The sequence below is a fragment of the Arachis ipaensis genome, chromosome B09 (genome assembly GCF_000816755.2).
Source record: "Arachis ipaensis cultivar K30076 chromosome B09, Araip1.1, whole genome shotgun sequence".
NCBI lineage: Eukaryota > Viridiplantae > Streptophyta > Magnoliopsida > Fabales > Fabaceae > Arachis > Arachis ipaensis.
The window spans coordinates 37,750,527-37,766,936 of record NC_029793.2 but is presented as its reverse complement, the minus strand read 5'-3'; the positions used below and the strand labels follow the sequence as shown (position 1 = coordinate 37,766,936).

At 39.0% G+C, this 16,410-nt stretch overlaps 1 protein-coding gene across 6 annotated transcripts in view; it reads left to right on the top strand.

Moving 5' to 3' along the window:
* Positions 3,612-16,410, top strand: part of LOC110266643 — a 25,926-nt gene continuing 13,127 nt past the window's right edge. The window contains exons 1-4 of one of the 6 annotated variants that reach the window (XR_002354102.1): positions 3,612-4,255; positions 4,394-4,511; positions 4,625-4,740; positions 6,161-6,203. Coding sequence is in view for 1 of the 6 variants with exons in the window: in XM_021111542.1 (XP_020967201.1) it covers positions 3,628-4,254 (627 nt within the window). In the remaining 5 variants the exon portion in view is untranslated. Of the gene's footprint in view, positions 4,256-4,281; positions 4,512-4,624; positions 4,741-6,146; positions 6,204-16,410 lie in introns of those variants that run through there. The other 5 variants (XR_002354100.1, XM_021111542.1, XR_002354104.1 and 2 more) reach the window with 5 other exon arrangements.

The window sequence follows — 16,410 nt, the reverse complement described above, 5'->3', positions numbered from 1 at the left end:
TCATGCACGCAAGGTTCCTCCTATGGCAAGTTGTGTGTTGGTGGATCACCGTTGTCAATGGCTACCATCCGTCCTCTCAGTGAAAATGGTCCAGGTGCGCTGTCACCGCACGGCTAATCATCTGTCGGTTCTCACTCATGCTTGAATAGGATCCATTGATCCTTTTGCGTCTGTCACTATGCCCAACCCTTGTGAGTTTGAAGCTTGTCATAGTCATTCAATCCCTGAATCCTACTCGGAATACCACAGACAAGGTTTAGACTTTCCAGATTCTCAAGAATGCTGCCAATGGATTCTAGCTTATAGCACGAAGATTCTGATTAAGGAATCCAAGAGATACTCATTCAATCGAAGGTAGAACGGAGGTGGTTGTCAGTCACGCGTTCATAAGTTGAGAATGGTGATAAGTGTCACGGATCATCACATCCATCATATTAAAGTGCGAATGAACATCTTAGACAGAAACAAGCGTGTTTGAATAGAAAATAGAAATAATTGCATTAATTCATCGAGACACAGCAGAGCTCCTCACCCCCAACAATGGAGTTTAAAGACTCATGCCATTAAAGATTACAAAGTTTAGATCTAAAATGTCATGAGGTACAAAATAAATCTCTAAAAGTTGTTTACAGAAAATGAGTAAACTAAGATAGATAGTGCAGAAATCCACTTCTGGGGCCCACTTGGTGTGTGTTGGGGCTGAGACTTGAGCTTTACACGTGCTTAGGCTGTTTCCTGAGTTAAACGCCAGGTTGTAACCTGTTTCTGGCGTTTAACTCCAACTTGTAACCTGTTTCTGGCGTTTAACGCCAGAATGCAACATGGAACTAGAGTTGAACGCCAGTTTACGTCATTTATCCTTGAGAAAAGTATGGACTATTATATATTGATGGAAAGCCCTAGATGTCTAATTTCCAACCCAATTGAGAGCGCGCCATTTGAACTCTTGTAGCTCCAGAAAATCTATTTCGAGTGCAGGGAGGTCAGAATCCAACAGCATCTGCAGTCCTTTTTCAGCCTGAATTAGATTTTTGCTCAGCTCCCTCAATTTCAGCCAGAAAATACCTGAAATCACAGAAAAACATACAAACTCATAGTAAAGTCCAGAAATGTGATTTTTATTTAAAAACTAATAAAAATATAATAAAAAGTGACTAAAACATATTAAAAACTACCTAAAAACAATGCCAAAAAGCGTATAAATTATCCGCTCATCACGGATGCACAGGTCCTGATTTCCATTCTGCTCTGAGCATGGATACAGGTCCTGATTTTTACCCTGCCTTGTGCGTGGGCACAGAAGGTGCGCGTAGGCACAAGCTGAAATGCTTTTCTCCTTTGTTTTCTTCATGTTTTCTCCCTTTTTGCATGCTTTCTTCCACTTCTACCAAACCATTCTTGCCTCTAGGACCTAAAATCACTCAACAAATATATCACAAGATCGAATAGAATAAAAGTGAGATTAAATTGCTCAATTTAAGCACAAAAATGCATATTTTCACATTTAGGTTCAATTTAGGGATCAAACACAAAAGTATGCTATTTTGGTGAATAAGTGTGAGTTTAATTGATGAAATCCATCCAATTATAGCCAAGATATATCATCAAATATGGATTCATCATAGATCCTTTACTCTAGACCCTTAAGCAATAAGTAACTGACTATCACCTATCCTACAATGCCATGTATGGTACCTCTGGTTTGTCTACTATCCAAATCAGAGCTATCCTTTAAGGGTTAGAGGTTTGGGCTCTATTGGACGGGGGCAGCTCTGATAGTTTCCTCCAGCCTCTAATAGCAAAATTTTAGAACATCCAGTGCAGCCTGCCCTGGTGTGAGGTTGATAGTGGAAAATTTTGGCATCATGGATGTTGAGGGTTATATTCCTTTTCTGGAGGTCACAATGAGCGGGTGCAAAGTCACTATTCCACATGTCTTTGTACTACATGTTGCTGGGGGTGACTTGGTGATCGTTTCCCCTTGGCTCAAGCAACTGAAAACGCACATTGTGGACTATAATGCTGCTTTTCTTCGATTCCTTCATAATAGTGAGTTTGTTACACTGCATGGTGAGAAGAACTCCACCCCAGAGTAAGCTCAGTATCACCACATTTGATGTCTTCTCAACACTGATGTAATTGAAGAAGTCTTCACAGTAGATGTTCAGCAACCTGCACATAATCCAGTCATTCCCCTGCCGTTTTCTACTACCATGGAGCCTGCTTTTGCTGAACTCCTCCAGAAGTATCAAATAGTGTTTCAGCATCCTACAGAACTTCCCCCACAAAGATTACATGACCACTCTATTCCTTTGGTAGAGGGGGCAGCACCGATTCGGGTTAGACTGTACCGATACCCTCATCACCATAAGACTCAAATTGATTGCATGATTCAAGAGATGCTTAACGATGGCATCATTCAGCCACGCCATAGCCCCTTCTCATCACAAATCCTTTTGGTAAAAAAAGGACAACTCTTGGAGATTCTGTACTGACTACCGTGCTTTAAATAATATTACAATCAAGGATCAATTTTTCATTCCGACGGTGGATGAACTTCTCGATAAGTTGTTGGAGCAAAAATTTTTTCAAAGTTGGATCTCAGATCAGATTATCACTAGATTTTGGTGAAGCCAAAGGATAGATACAAGACCACATTTTGCACACATCAAGGACATTACGAATGACTAATAATTCCATTTGGATTAACAAATGCACCAGCCACCTTCCAACATCTATTGAACGATATCTTTCGGCTATTCTTAAGAAAGTTAGTCCTTGTGATCTTCGATGACATATTGATCTACATCCCTTCTACTTCTCAGCATTTAGAACATTTGGAGATCGTGTTGCAAACATTACAGAAGGAATCCTTATTTGCCAAGATGTCAAAATGCTTGTTTGTTGTATCCGAAATTGACTATCTGGGTAACATCATCACTGAAAAGGGTGTTTACATAGAGAAAGATATAGTTTAGGCTGTAAACGCTTGGCCGACACCTGAGAACCTCAAACAACTTCGGAAATTTCTTGGTTTGACAAGTTACTATAGGCACTTCATCAAAGGCTACGCTTCTCTTGTGTAAGACCTCTAAATTTTTAAAAGTTATTAATTAATTATTTAGGATGCATTATATTTATTTAAGACTGTATTTTAGAGATTTTTATATAAAAGTTGAGTAAACTCTTATTTTTGATTTAGAGTTCTTATAATTGAAAAATAGTGAATATTTTATATGCCTTAATTTTAAATATGTATATTTTTAACCTTATTTTATAAATGAAGGAGAATTAATTTATTTGTTTCCAATTTTTATTTAATTAGCATTTAATCGAAACTAATTTATAAATTTGTAATTGAAAGGTATTTTAAAGATGGATATTTTATATTTAATTTAATATAATATCTCTTAATTTTATTAAAATTTAACAAAACCTCAATTTGCCCCAAATTAAACCCTAATCCTAATTTACATTACTCTTAACCCTAATTTTATACACATTCTCATATTAATCCTAATTAAACATAATACACCTTATTTTCCCAATCCTAGCTGCCACTACCCCCCTTTTTCCCTAACCCTTCCACGCTGCCACCCTTCATTCAAAAAGAAAGAAACAAAAGAAATGGAAGAACAAAGAGGGGGAAACAGAGATCAGAGGGAGAAGAGAGGGGGAGGAAGTTGTCGTGCCTATCCACTCGTCGCCGCCGTCCGAGGAGCTTCCGTGGACGCTGCTATCAAGCTCGTAGGTGAGAGAAAGAGAGTTCACGTGGGACAGAGGAACATGTTGCACCGCCGTTCATCGCTGCTCAGCCACCACCATGCCTTGTTGACGTCGTCAGAGCCGCCCAGTAGCCGTCGCGAGCTGCCCAGTAGCCGCCGTCATCTTCACAAACCGTCGCTGTTGCCAGGGTCGTGCCACCATCGTGTCTCACCGGCGTTGAAGGAGCCATCGTCGAATGAAGCAGGGAGAGAGAAAAAGCTACAAAAGAGAGAAAAGGAGGTGGCGGAGACCTTTTTCCACCGCTGCTCCCGTTACTGTTGCCGTCGACGGAGCTCGCCGTCGCTAGAGGTAAGTCGGCGTCGCGTTCTTGCTGCTTTGAGCCACCAGTGCCGCTGCTGCTACTCCAAAATTCCACTTCTGTTTCTTAGGGATTTCTATCTCATCCCCCTTGAAGTTACCGTCGGTTCTGTCCTTGCCAGTGAGGGTCACCGGAGCTGCTGCAATTCCAGTCTTTTGTTCCTCTGCTAAGGTTATTCTGTCGCACTTTGTCTTGCTATAATGTTTCATTAATTAACTCTATCCTACTTTACATAAATGTTCCATTGTATCCTTACTCAGCCTTAAACCACAGTAGATTATTAGATTCACCGTTGTTGACGTTTTGTAGCTGCCTCGCGGTGTTGTTTCATCGTCGCTGTTGCTGGAAGAAGCAGTCGAAGTGGCTGCCATGAATTAAAAGGAAAGGGAGTTGTTACAATAGGCTTATGCGAACTCGGCTAATCGAGGTAGGGGATTGTTTTAAAGTTAAAATATTTTGGGATTGAATACCTGATGAGTTTAGCAGATTAATGCAAGCAAATTAATTTCTGTGTTTAAAATGATTTTCTGCTGTGATTAGAGTTGTTGTGGTTGCTGCGTAAGTAGTTAGGAGCTGAGGTTGCAGCTGCCACTGATTGCGGGCCGAAAAGAAAGGGTTTCTTGATGCGTTTCATTTTTGAGTTTCGATTATTCGAGGTAGGGATTTTTCTTAAAATCTATTTTACATTACGGAGTTGTTATAAATAGATATTAATGTGAGAAAACATATGTCTGTGATTATGATTGTCTTATAAATGTGGCTATTTGCTGGATTGAATGACTGATTGCTTGTTTGCTTGAGTAGTTTGTGATTGCTGAAAAGAAATTAGTTTGAAAGGTTATTTAGTTGATTATTGTGAAAAATGGCTTTCTTGGTTTTGAAGCTATTTTTGATAATGTAAACGAATCGGCTTTGGAACTGATTTGGAATATGAAACTGAATTAATTTTGGAAATGAATGAGATTTGGAAATGGTTGAGAAAATGTTTGAGAAATGTTTAGATGGGACCCGAAAAGGGTGGTAGTGTCCGAATTTTAGAGGAGATGCTGTCGAAATTTTATAAAATTCGAAGTTTTATTTGAAGTAATTAATTAAAAAGATTTGTTTTTAAACATTATATGTTTTAAGATTGATTTATTTATCAAAGAAAGAATTTTGTTTTGAATAGGGACTGTTAATGAACGGGATGGAAAGAAGGATGATGAGGATTGATGAGGATTTTCTTTGAAATATGGTTTTTGAATGAATTTGGAAATGAGATTTGGATTGATGAATGATTATGATGCTAAGAATGTTGAGATATGATCTTTGAATTATTCATATGGCTTATAAATTTGAGATATCTGAGATACGAGGTTCCCTGGATTAAGTGCCTTGACTTACTACCACGTGTACCAGGTTGAAAACTCGATACTCTATTGACCCTACGACGTAAGTGTGACCGGGCACTATATAAATTCCCGGGAATGTTACCCCCATTGAGCAATATTGATTATTTGAGAAAAAGCTATGCATAGACTCTTGGGGATGCACGTCGGGGGACAGTCTAAGGACAATTCAGACTTGTCAAGTTGACTGGATAACCGACAACTGAGCCTCATCAGCCATAGGATAGGCATGCATCATATGCATTTGTATGCTTTGCTTGGGTTTGAACTTGTTTTGGTTTGCCTAATTGCTAAACTGTTCTTAACTGCTACTTGAACTATTTGCTGTAACTACTTCCTACTTGTGCTTTCCTTGTCTGTCTTGCCTGTGTTTGTCCTGGCGTGTTACATTTGAGAATGGACTTTGATGCTGAATTAATAATTGTGTTGTTTGATTGCGTGGTTGGTTTCTGATTGAGATTTGCTTATGAGAAAAGAAAGACTTTGGATTTCTAAAAATATTAAACATTGTCTCTTCGAAAAGGTTTTGAAGGATTAGCTATTGGATTTTAAAAGGATTCATAAGGCAATGATAATCACTGAATTTGAAAACAGTCTTCTTATTAAATATCTTCTTATGACAACTTTAAAACTCCGTAGTGAGACCATGTGGTTAGGTTCTCACCCCCCTACAGCTTTACCTTTTCAGGAACCGGATGAAGAAGCATTAAGAAGAGTTAAACTCTGTTTGGTTTTATATGTTGTTGTATTAATTAGATTATTTTCTTCCCTCGTCTTTGTTATTACAAGTTTGTAAGAGGGATATGAATTGTATGTTTTATACGTATATTATATTGAGTTATTATGTAAGGAGTCTTGTATATGAATCTATGTCTGCTTGTATTTTTCTTAAAATAAAGTATTTGCTTCCAGTTTTCAAAGAAATCAGCGATACAGTATCGAGTCACAGGCTCATATTCTAGTATTTAGTATGTAAAGTAGTCGTAATACTTCTTGCTATCAGAGTAGCGCAGCCGGAAGCGTGACTCCTGATAGCGAGGGTGTTACATCTTGCATCTCCTCTCACGGATTTATTGAAGTAAGATGCCTTCCAGTGGAGTTCAGTTGCTGCTCATGCCTTCGAGTCATTGAAGAAGGCAATTACTTCCAAACCAGTTTTAGCTCTTCCCAACTTTGATCAACCTTTTATAGTGGAGACTGATACTTCTAATATGGGAATTGGAACGGTACTTTTGCAAGATAAACACCACATCGCCTTCTTTTCTAAGAAATTATCTACTAACAATCAGTGCAATCAGCTTATGCCCGGGAATTCTATGCGGTGACTGAAGCGGTAGGCAAGTTCCCCCATTACTTATTAGGGAAAAATTCATTATACGTATAGATCAGCAAAGCTTAAAGACTCTGGGAGGTTAGATCTTGCACACCCCTAACCAGCAAAGGTGGATACACAAGCTCATAGAGTATGACTTTGAGATTCAATATAAACCTGGTAAGGAGAATATTGCTGCTGATGCCCTTTCACGCAGCTTCATGGATGCTTGATCTTGCCTGAAACTGGAATGGTTCAATACATTGAAGAGCAAAATTGAGGTTGACAACGAACCGTAGGAGCTTTAGGAGAATTGTGAGAAAGGCTGACCTAAGGACCCCAACTATTTTGTTCAAAATGGGGTTCTATTATGGAGGAATAGGTTGGTGGTTCCAAAAGGGGGTTTATTGATGCAAGCAATTTTGCATGAATACCATGATGGTATGATTGGAGGTCATTCCAGAATTTCCAAGACTGTGGAATGGATTTGTTCTACCTTTTATTGACCAAATATGTCACAAGTACAAACTCCAATGAAAATTAACCGAAGTATTTAGACTCTGGATCGTATCACAAGGAATTGTAATAAAGTGATCAATTATTGGCTATGAGAGAACAAGGAATTTGATTGATAAAAGGGGCAATAAAATAAATGACAAGAAAAGTAAATCAAGCGAGTAAAGAAAGCAAGTAATAAAGAGAGACATTCATAGCAAGGATTGAGAATATAGGCTTTCTATCCTAGTCACTAATAACAATAATTAACAAGAATTTATCTCATTTCGTCATCTCCAATGTTGGAAGAAGGTGTAAGTTATCTTCCATAAGAGAAAGTCAAATAAGACTAGTTAATCTCAATCCAAAATTTCTAATCAACTCACTAATGGAATTACCAAGAGATTAGAGTCAATGGAAATAATATTAACTAAAAACTCTAGATCACCAACATGAGTTGGGTATTTATGACTCAAGATCACCTAATTACTCTTTCCAAGCCAAGAATGCTCAAGATCTACTCTAACATCCTTCCAAGCATTTTGTCAAACACTTGGAAGGTATAAACGGAAATCATAATAAAAGTGCAAGAAATATAAATCTATCAACTACCAATTGCAAGGAAAGTAAAATTCACAACTCAAATAAACAATAAAAGAACATCAAACATCAAATCTCATTGAATGTAAACCAAATCCAACATGAGTTCATGAACATAAAAGAGGCATAAAAGTAAAATTAACAAGAGAACTAAGAAGAATGAAATAGTAGAAACAAGAAATTGTAAAAGAAACAAGATGAAATCAAGAAATCATGCCAAGATTTAAGAGAAATTAACCTAACCCAAACCTAATTCTAGAGAGAAGAGGGAGCTTCTCTCTCTAAAAAACTAACTAAACGCTCATCATGACTAACTAAGTGCTCCCCTCTTGCTCAAGCTTGAATTCTGCATGAAATACCCTCAGAAACGAGTTTGATTTGGGCCTGGGTAGCTCAGAAATCGCCCCCAGTGATTTCACTTTAAGTGGGTCACGTGCCGAGCGTCACGCGTACGCGTGGGTGACGTGTGCGCGTCGATGGCAGAAACCTCTACTCACGCGTATGCGTGAGTGACGCGTGCGCGTGGCTTGAAAATCTCCAATGCACGCGTACGCGTGCATGACGCGTGCGCGTGGCCCTCAATTCTCCAAAAGCTCATTTCTTCATGGATTCTCCCATTTGCATGCTTTTCTCTTCAATTCTTCCATCCAATACTTGCCTTATGAACCTGAAATCACTCAACAAACACATCAAGGCATCGAATGGAATTAAAGTGAATTAAAATCACCAATTTAAGGGCCTAAAAAGCATGTTTTTACACTTAAGCACAATTTAAGGGAGAATTACAAAATCATGCTATTTCATTGAATAAATGTGGGAAAAGGTGATAAAATCCCCTAAAATAAGCACAAGATAAACCACAAAATTGGGGTTTATCAAACCTCCCCACACTTAAACTAAGCATGTCCTCATGCTAAAATCAAGAAAGAAGCAAAGGGTATCAACATTTATTCAATGTAAGCTACCTAAATGCAACTACCTATATGCAATCTATCTAAATAATGCAAGTACTTGGTCAAAACAAATCAATTTCCAAGAATACATGTACAAGTACAAGGGCTAAAGCAATAGCAATCAAAGCAAACCCACAATTGAATTGAGTTATTGAAAAGAATTTACAAACTTGCAAGAAAGGATGATCATGGGTGAAAACATGTAATTGAGCGATCGAACCCTCACCGGATGTGTATCCGCTCTAGTCACTCAAGTGTATGGGGTCGATCCACTCAATTCTCCCCTAATCATGCTTTCTAAGATTTGTTTTTCATCTAACAATCAACAATTATTTCATGCATGCATACAAGTATCATGAGGTCTTTCCCATAGGTTGTAATGGGGCTAGGGTCAAGGTAAGGATGCATATGGTCAAGTGAGTTTGAAATTTGAATCTTTGATAAACCTAAGCTTCCCACCTAACCTATGAAAACCTATACAATTCTAAACAAACCTAACTACTCATTCTTCACTTTTTCACACACTCATGCATTCTCTTTTGATTACCACACATATGCATTGATTTTTATTGAGCTTCACTTTGGGGCATTTTATCCCCTTCTTATTGCTTTTCTTTTTCTTTCTTGTCTATTTTTTTTCTTTTACATATATACATATATATATATATATATATATATATATATATATATATATATATTGTTTTTCTCTTTTTTTTTTGGCAAACTAAAATATATACAAGAGCATCAATGCATATAGTTTAACATTCAATGCATGAGTATGTACCCAATTCCCATAATTTTCACAAAACCACAAAATACAGTTTTATCTCTACCCAATGTTCCCAACTCTCCCAAACCAAATAGTGAACACTCTCACTAGCCTAAGCTAATCAAAGATCCAAATTAAGGACATTTATTGTTTTTCACTTAGGCTTGTAATGTGCTAAAATTAAGAACAAATGGGTTTAGCGTAGGCTCAAAGTTGGCTAACAATAAAATTTAAAAGGTAGGCTATTTGGGTAAGTGAGCTATTTGAACAATGGCCTCAATCATATAAATGCATGTATACACAAAATAATGGACATAAAGAATCAAACAAATCAAGGATTACAATCATAGGAAGAGAATAATGCACACAAGAATGAAAATAAGTGGTCATATGATGTGACCACACAGTTAGGCTCAAATCTCACATGCTTGTGTTCTTAGCTCAAAAATCATGTTCCACAATATATAATTCAAGCAAGTTCTAAAAAAATTTTTTTTCTTTCAATCAATTGGGGTTCTCTATAGATAAAATCCTTGGAAAATATCATGATTTTGACTAAGCTTAATATATACATATGCAATGTGGTGCACGAAATTGTGATCATCAATGGCGCCAACAACTTGGTACACACAATTGTAATCTCAACTCTTTGTCACAACTCCGCACAACTAACCAGCAAGTGCACTGGGTCGTCCAAGTAATAAACCTTACGTGAGTAAGGGTCGATCCCACGAAGATTGTCGACTTGAAGCAAGCTATGGTCATCTTGTAAATCTCAGTCAGGCAGATTCAAATGGTTATGGAGAATTGATAATTAAAAGATGAATAAAATATAAAATAGGATAGAGATACTTATGTAATTCATTGGTGAGAATTTCAGATAAGCGTATGAAGATGCTTTGTTCCTTCTGAACCTCCACTTTCCTATTGCCTTCTTCCAATCATTCATACTCCTTTCCATGGCAAGCTTTATGTGGGTTTCACTGTTGTCAATGGCTACCTCCCGTCCGCTCAGTGAAAATGGTCTAAATGCGCTGTCACCGCACGGCTAATCAGCTGTTGGTTCTCGATCATGTTGGAATAGGATCTATTGATCCTTTTGCGTCTGTCACTACGCCCAGCACTCGCGAGTTTGAAGCTCGTCACAGTCATCCCTTCCCAGATCCTACTCGAAATACCACAGACAAGGTTTAGACTTTTCGGATCTCAGGAATGTTGCCAATTGATTCTAGCCTATACCACAAAGACTCTGATCTCATGGAATGGAAGGCTCGGTTGTCAGGCGAGGCAACCATGCGTCATGAACCATAAGGCTAAGAGATACGCACTCAAGCTATTGTAAGTAGAACGGAAGTGGTTGTCAGGCACGCGTTCATAGGTGAGAATGATGATGAGTGTCACGGATCATCACATTCGTCAGGTTGAAGAACGAGTGTATATCTTAGAGAAGAAATAGGCTTGAGTTGAATAAAAAAACAATAGTACTTTGCATTAATTCATGAGGAACAGCAGAGCTCTACACCTTAATCTATGGTGTGTAGAAACTCCACCGTTGAAAATACATAAGAACAAAAGGTCTAGGCATGGCCATGAGGCCAGCCTCAAACGTGAACATATAAGTTCTAAAGATGGAAAAGTCCTTTTAATACAATAGCAAAAAGGTCCTATTTATAGAAAACTAGTAGCCTAGGGTTACAGAAATAAGTAATTAATGCAGAAATCTTCTTTCGAGCCCACTTGGAATGTGCTTGGGCTGAGCATTGAAGTTTCCATGTGTAGAGGCTTTTCTTGGAGTTAAACGCCAGCTTTTGTGCCAGTTTGGGCGTTTAACTCCAGCTTTGATGCCAGTTCTGGCGTTTTGACGCCAGAAATTTTATGCTGACTTAGAACGCCGGTTTGGGCCATCAAATCTTGGGCAAAGTATTGACTATTATATATTTCTAAAAATCCCAGGATGTCTAATTTCTAACTCAATTGAGAGCGTGCCAATTGGGCTTCTGTAGCTCCAGAAAATCCACTTCGAGTGTAGGGAGGTCAGAATCCAACAGCATCTGCAGTCTTTTTTCAGCCTCTGAATCAGATTTTTGCTCAAGTCCCTCAATTTCAGCCAGAAAATACCTGAAATCACAGAAAAATACACAAACTCTTAGTAAAGTCCAGAAATGTGATTTTTATTTAAAAACTAATAAAAATATACTAAAAAATAATTAAAACATACTGAAAACTACCTAAAAACAATGCCAAAAAGCGTATAAATTATCCGCTCATCACAACACCAAACTTAAATTATTGCTTGTCCCCAAGAAACTGAAAATCAAATAGGATAAAAAGAATAGAATATACAATGAATTCCAAAAACATCTATGAAGATTAGTCTTAATTAGATGAGTGGGGCTTTTAGCTTTTTGCTTCTGAACAGTTTTGGCATCTCACTTTATTCTTTGAAGTTTAGAATGATTGGCATCTATAGGAACTCAGAATTTAGATAGTGTTATTTATTCTCCTAGTTCAGTATGTTGATTCTTGAACACAGTTACTTTATGAGTCTTGGCCGTGACCCTAAGCATTTTGTTTTCCAGTATTACCACTGGATACATAAATGCAACAGACACATGACTGGGTGAACCTTTTCAGATTGTGACTCAGCTTTGCTAGAGTTTCCAATTAGAGGTGTCCAGAGCTCTTAAGCACACTCTTTTTACTTTGGACTACGACTTTAACCGCTCAGTCTCAAGCCATTCACTTGACACCTTCACACCACAAGCACATGGTTAGGGACAACTTGGTTTAGCCGCTTAGGCCAGGATTTTATTCCTGTGGGCCCTCCTATCCACTGATGCTCAAAGCCTTGGATCCTTTTTATTTTACCCTTGCCTTTTGGTTTAAAGGGCTATTGGCTTTTTCTGCTTGCTTTTTCTTTCTCTCTTTTTTTTTTTCGCATATATTTTTTTCTGCAAGCTTTTCACTGCTTTTTCTTGCTTCGAGAATCAATTTTATGATTTTTCAGATTATCAATATGGTATGCGAAATTGTTACTCAGGTTGTGAATTATTGTACGGAATTGATTCCCTGGCGATGGCACCAAAAACGGATGCACAGAACCAAGGTCTAAACATATCTTCACAACTTCGCATAACTGACCAGCAAGTGCACTGGGTCGTCCAAGTAATACTTTACGTGAGTAAGGGTCGAATCCCACGGAGATTGTTGGTATGAAGCAAGCTATGGTCACCTTGTAAATCTCAGTCAGGCGGATATAAAATAGTAATGGGGTTTTCGAAAAGAATATAATAAAAGAAGGATAAAAATACTTATGTAAATCATTGGTGAGAATTTCAGATAAGCGTATGGAGATGCATTCGTTCCTCTGAACCTCCGCTTTCCTGCTGTCTTCATCCAATCAGTCTTACTCCTTTCTATGGCTGGCTTTATGCAAGGGCATCACCGTTATTAGTGGCTACATCCCTTCCTCTTGTGAAAATGGTCCAAGATGCCCTGTCACGGCACGGCTAATCATCTGAGGTTCCCGATCATGCTGGAATAGGATTCACCTTCCTTTTGCGTCTGTCACTACGCCCAGCACTCGCGAGTTTGAAGCTCGTCACAGTCATTCAATCATTGAATCCTACTCGGAATACCACAGACAAGGTTTAGACTTTTCGGATTCTCTTGAATGCCGCCATCATTCTAGCTTACACCACGAAGATTCTGGTTAAAAGATCTAAGAGACACTCATTCAATCTAATGTAGAACGGAAGTGGTTGTCAAGCACGCGTTCATAGGGAATGATGATGATTGTCGCGTTCATCACATTCAGGTTGAAGTGCGAATGAATATCTTAGAAGCGAAACAAGATGAATTGAATGGAAAACAGTAGTACTTTGCATTAATCTTTGAGGAACAGTAGAACTCCACACCTTAATCTATGGAGTGTAGAAACTCTACCGTTAAAAATACATAAGTGAAAGGTCCAGGCATGGCCGAATGGTCAGCCCCCAAAACGAGATCACAGGATCAAAATACAATCCAGGATCCAGGATGATGTCTAATACAATAGTAAAAGGTCCTATTTATAATAAACTAGCTACTAGGGTTTACAGAAGTAAGTAATTGATGCATAAATCCACTTCCGGGGCCCACTTGGTGTGTGCTTGGGCTGAGCTTGAGTGTTACACGTGCAGAGGCTCTTTCTGGAGTTGAATGCCAGGTTGTAATGTATTTCTGGCGTTCAACTCTGGTTTGTGACTTGTTTCTGGCGTTTAACTCCAGACAGCAGCATAGAACTGGCGTTCAACGCCCTTTTACGTCGTTTAAACTCGGCCAAAGTATGGACAATTATACATTGCTGGAAAGCCCTGGATGTCTACTTTCCAACGAAAGTGGAAGCGCGCCATTTTGAGTTCTGTAGCTCCAGAAAATCCACTTTGAGTGCAGGGAGGTCAGAATCCAACAGCATCAGCAGTCCTTCTTCAACCTCTGAATCTGATTTTTGCTCAAGTCCCTCAATTTCAGCCAGAAAATACCTGAAATCACAGAAAAACACACAAACTCGTAGTAAAGTCCAGAAATGTGAATTTAACATAAAAACTAGTGAAAACATCCCTAAAAGTAACTAGATCCTACTAAAAACATACTAAAAACAATGCCAAAAAGCGTACAAATTATCCGCTCATCACAACACCAAACTTAAATTGTTGCTTGTTCCCAAGCAACTGAAAATCAAATAGGATAAAAAGAAGAGAATATACTATAAATTCCAAACTATCAATGAAATATAGCTTCAATCATATGAGTGGGACTTATAGCTTTTTGCCTTTTGAATAGTTTTGGCATCTCACTTTATCCATTGAAGTTCAGAATGATTGGCTTCTATAGGAACTCAGCGGGATCTCATGGTGATGAGCTTCATGTGCCTCTTGAGCTCCATGGATGGGCTCTCTTTCTTGCTCCATCTTTTTCTTAGTGATGGGCTTATCCTCTTTAATGAGGATATCTCCCTCTATGTCAATACCAGCCGAATTGCATAGGTGGCAAATGAGGTGAGGAAAGGCTAACCTTGCCATAGTGGAGGACTTGTCAGCCACTTTGTAGAGTTCTTGAGGTATAATCTCATGAACTTCCACCTCTTCTCCAATCATGATGCTATGGATCATGATGGCCCGGTCTATAGTAACTTCAGACCGGTTGCTAGTGGGAATGATTGAGCATTGAATGAACTCCAACCATCCTCTAGCTACAGGCTTAAGGTCCAGTCTTCTTAGTTGAACCGGTTTGCCTTTTGAGTCAATCTTCCATTGAGCTCCTTCTACACATATGTCCATGAGGACTTGGTCCAACCTTTGATCAAAGTTGACTCTCCTTGTGTAGGGGCGTGCATTCTCTTCCATGTTTGGCAAGTTGAACGCCAACCTCACATTTTCCGGACTAAAATCTAAGTATTTCCCCCGAACCATGGTGAGATAATTCTTTGGGTTCAGGTTCTTACTTTGATCATGGTTCCTAGTGATCCATGCATTAGCATAGAACTCTTGAACCATTAGGATGCCGACTTGTTGGATGGGGTTTGTTAGAACTTCCCAACCTCTTCTTTGAATTTCATGTCGGATCTCCGGATACTCATTTCTTTTGTGTTTGAAAGGGACCTCGGGGATCACCTTCTTCTTGGCCACAACATCATAGAAGTGATCTTGATGGGCTTTGGAGATGAACATTTCCATCTCCCATGACTCGGAGGTGGAAGCTTTTGTCTTCCCTTTCCCTTTTCTAGAGGATTCTCCGGTCTTAGGTGCCATCAATGGTAATGAAAAAACAAAAAGCTTATGCTTTTACCACACCAAACTTAGAATTATGCTCGCCCTCGAGCAATAGAAGAAAGAATAGATGAAGAAGAAGAAGAAATGGAGGAGAGGGAGAAGGGGTTGTGTTTCGGCCAAGAAGAGAAGAGAGGGTTGTGTTGTGTGAAAATGAGGAAGAATGGAAGGCTTTATATAGGGGAGGGAGGGGGGTTAAGTTTCGGCCATATAGGGTGGGTTTGGGTGGGAAATTGATTTTGAATTTTGAAGGTAGGTGGAGTTTATGAGGTAGGTTTATGGGGAAGAGTGGATGGATGTGAGTGGTGAAGAGGTGATGGGGAAGAGAGATTGAGGTGATTGGTGAAGGGTTTTGGGGAAGAGTGTTTATGGGATTGTGTGAAAGATGGGTGAGAAGAAGTGAGTGGAGGTAGGTGGGGATCCTGTGGGGTCCACAGATCCTGAGGTGTTCAAGGATTTACAACCTTGCACCAAATTAGGCATGTAAAATGCCCTTGCACACAACTCTGGGCGTTCAGCGCCAGGTTGGTGCTTGTTCTGGGCGTTGAATGCCCATTTGTAGCTTATTTCTGGCGTTGAACGCCAGAACCATGCTTGTTCTGGGCGTTCAGTGCCAGCTCTTCTCCAGGGTGCATTTCTGGCATTCAAACGCCCAGATGCTGCCCATTTCTGGTGTTCAGCGCCAGAACCATGCTCTGTTCTGGCGTTGAACGCCCAAAACATGCTTCTTACTGGCGTTTAAACGCCAGTAAGGTCTTCCTCCAAGGTGTGATTTTTCTTCTGCTGTTTTTGATTCCGTTTTCAATTTTTTGATTTATTTTGTGACTCCACATGATCATGAACCTATATAACTAAGAAAAATATAGTTAGATAAATAAAAATTAGGTTGCCTCCCAACAAGCGCTTCTTTAATGTCAATAGCTTGATAGCTTGACCTCATGGAGCCTCACAGATGTGCAGAGCTTTGTTGAGACCTCCCAACACCAAACTTAGAGTTTG